The sequence below is a fragment of the Octopus bimaculoides genome, chromosome 9, assembly GCF_001194135.2.
Source record: "Octopus bimaculoides isolate UCB-OBI-ISO-001 chromosome 9, ASM119413v2, whole genome shotgun sequence".
In the NCBI taxonomy this organism is placed as follows: Eukaryota; Metazoa; Mollusca; class Cephalopoda; order Octopoda; family Octopodidae; genus Octopus; species Octopus bimaculoides.
In genome coordinates, this window is record NC_068989.1 from 89,737,463 (window position 1) to 89,740,805 (window position 3,343).

The 3,343-nt window shown below is 40.3% G+C and overlaps 1 protein-coding gene across 1 annotated transcript in view; it reads left to right on the top strand.

Annotated features, from left to right (window-relative positions):
• LOC106868731 (probable ATP-dependent RNA helicase DDX23) overlaps nt 1-3,316 on the top strand; it is an 18,363-nt gene extending 15,047 nt beyond the window's left edge. Inside the window, exons 13-15 of the mRNA XM_014914128.2 lie at nt 287-547; nt 1,327-1,501; nt 2,872-3,316. Coding sequence (XP_014769614.1) covers nt 287-547; nt 1,327-1,501; nt 2,872-3,098 — 663 coding nt within the window. The 3' untranslated portion in view covers nt 3,099-3,316. The remainder of the gene's footprint in view (nt 1-286; nt 548-1,326; nt 1,502-2,871) is intronic.
• Nucleotides 3,317-3,343: the final 27 nt, after the last annotated feature.

A 3,343-nucleotide genomic window follows, 5' to 3' on the forward strand; every position in this document is an offset into this window, starting at 1 on the left:
CAGTCTGTCTCTCTGTCAGTCTGTCTGTCTGTCAGTCTATCTGTCTGTCTGTTAGTCTGTCTGTCTGTCAGTCAGTCTGTCTGTGTGTCTATCTGTCTGTCAGTCTATCTGTCTGTCTGTTAGTCTGTCTGTCTGTCAGTCTGTCTGTCTGTTAGTCTGTCTGTCTGTCAGTCTGTCTGTCTGTGTGTCTGTCTGTCAGTCTATCTATCTGTCTGTCAGTCTTTGAAAACATTTCTCTCACCTTTCATTCTTGCTTCCTTTCCTTCCTTCCTTCCTTCCTTTGCAGACTGTCATGTTCACAGCCACCATGCCCCCTGCTGTAGAACGACTGGCAAGGACCTATCTTCGGCGGCCAGCTGTTGTGTACATTGGCTCTGCTGGCAAACCAACAGAGCGCGTGGAACAAATCACGTATATGGTGTCTGAAAATGAGAAACGTAAGAAGCTTCTGAGTATACTGGAGGCTGGCACTGAACCCCCAATAATCATCTTCGTTAACCAAAAGAAGGGGGCAGACGTTCTGGCCAAATCCCTGGAGAAAATGAATGTGAGTTTCTGGTTTAATGTTATTTTATTTCACACACACACACACACCTATGTAAACGCATGCTTGTGTGCATGTGCACACACATGCGCATGAACATATGTTGAGTGTCTTACAATTTAGTTTGATATATATTTATCTTATATATATATCATCATCATCATCATAATTGTTTAACATCCGCTTTCCATGCTGGCATGGGTTGGACGGTTTGACTGAGGTCTGAAAAAGCCAGTAGGCTGCACCAGGCTCGAATCCAATCTGGCAAGGTTTCTACAGTTGGATGTCCTTCATAAGGCCAACCACTCCAAGAGTGTAGTGAGTGCTTTATACATGCCACCAGCACGGGGAGCCAGTCAGGTGGCACTGGCATCAACCCACGCTTGAAAATATATATATATATATATATATATATATATATATATATATATTTTCATATATATGCTATGCATATATTCACAACAGCTCATGCCAGCATGGAAGCAGGACATTAACCGATGATGATGACAATGATACATATGCATATATATAAAATATGTATAGATATACACACACATATACATAATGATGAATATATGCCACAGAACCTCCCAAAACTAGACACCAATATCTAAGCATCGTCCAGATTTGATTAGGTTACCGATGAAGAAAACTAAACAATACCAAAGTAAGCCGTCCCCACGGTCTATGAATCCACAAACATTTTCTGCTTTACAAGAATCTATATATGTAATGGCGTCCCCCCATAAACTTGTTTCTTTTCTATTTTCTCCATTCACCAGTACAATGCTACAACACTTCACGGTGGAAAAGGTCAAGAACAGAGAGAGTTTGCCCTGGCCAGTTTGAAAGGTGGTGCCAAAGACATTTTGGTTGCTACTGATGTTGCCGGGCGTGGTATTGATATCAAAGATGTATCGTTGGTCATTAATTATGACATGGCGAAAAATATTGAAGGTATGGCATATTTTGGATTGTGCTGTTTGTTTGTTTGTTTGTCTTCATTAAATGGCTTATTTTTCTTCTCCTTTCACCCCTGCTTCCATCTGCGCCTTGTCTGTTGTTTTTTGAACGGAATTTCTCTTTTTTCCTTCTTCCTCTTCTGCTTTCTTTTCTTCTCCATGCCTTTGTGTGATTTTAATTCAAACAGATAAAGATTTCAAATTTTGGCACAAGGCCAGCAACTTCAGGGGAGAGGGTAAATCAACTACATTGACCCCCCAGTATTCAACTGGTACTAATTTTATAGAACCCAAGAATTTGAAAGGCAAATTCAACCTGAACAGAATTTCACCTCAGATTGTTAAGATGGACAAAATGGTGTTAAGCATTTTACCTGGCATGCTAACGAGCCTGCTGATGTAGCCCATCTTTTATACGAAGACAAGAAAAAAAGCAAGTGTTATCATGTACATTGTTTTGTCTTTGTGCAAAAGATGAGCTACGGCAAATATTCTGCTCAATACCACAGATTTGCTTGTCAGTTGTTTGATCATAACCAGTTGAGCATGTCCCTTGGTGGCTGATGATATGTGCATCTCTGATCATGAGAAGAAGTAGTTGGGGAGCATGATAGCCATGTGTTGAGAGGAATTCTTTGGAGTTTGGATAATTCATCTCTGGAAACATGGGTGTTTCGTTCAACATCCTCAAACAAACCTTATCCAGGACTCTTTTGAGCGAGATGGTCCACTCAACTCGAAGAAAATTCTAACTGGGCCCCACCTGCGAGGTCATGAACTGTTGATCTTGATATAAGATCACCATGTCGCGCACATATGGTTGTGATGCATGTGCCTGGTGTACCCTTATCAGACGAGTAGTCATGATGGGTATATTGGGCTTCGTATATTTGTACCCCAGTATCACTTTGATGGCATGCACTGCTCTCTCACTCAATAATAATAATAATAATAATAATCCTTTCTACTGAAGGCACAAGGCCTGAAATTTGTGGGGAGGGGACTAGTTGATTACAATGACCCCAGTGTTTCACCTGTACTTAATTTATCGATCCTGAGAGGATGAAAGGCAAAGTAGACCTTGGCAGAATTTGAACTCAGAACATAAAGATGGTCCTTTATTTCATCAACACTGAAAGGATGAATGGCAAAGTTGACCTTAGTGGAAAGTGCCAGAAGAAATACCCCTCAGCCCCTTGTCTGATGGGTTTACCAGCATGTCACCTTCTAAATATAACATTAATATAATAAATATAATAATGCTAAATGTTAATTGATTAATTATGATAATGAGGGGATTGAAGATGTTGAATAATAATAACAATGGTATTTGACCTGAAACTTTCTCTCTTTCTCTCCTTCTAGACTATACTCATCGTATTGGCCGAACGGGTCGAGCGGGCAAGACCGGTGTTGCAATTTCATTCCTGACCAAAGATGACAGTAATGTCTTCTATGATCTGAAGCAAGTAATCATGAGCAGCCCCGTGTCAACGTGTTCTCCAGAACTGGCCAACCACCCTGAATCACAACACAAGCCAGGCAGCATGTTACACAAAAAGAGGAAAGACGAGACTGTCTATGTCAACTGAAATGTGTGTGTGTGTGTGTGCGTGTGTGTGGATGTTGTGCGTGTGCGTGTGTGTGTGTGGATGTTGTGTGTTTATGAGTCTATCAACTGAACTCTGTGTGATGTTCTGGATATGTGTGTATGTCTATGGACCCATGTATATGTTTCCACAAGCACAACCATATGTGTGTGTAGTTATGTAATATATATACACACACACACATATATATATATATATATATATATATATATATATATATATATATA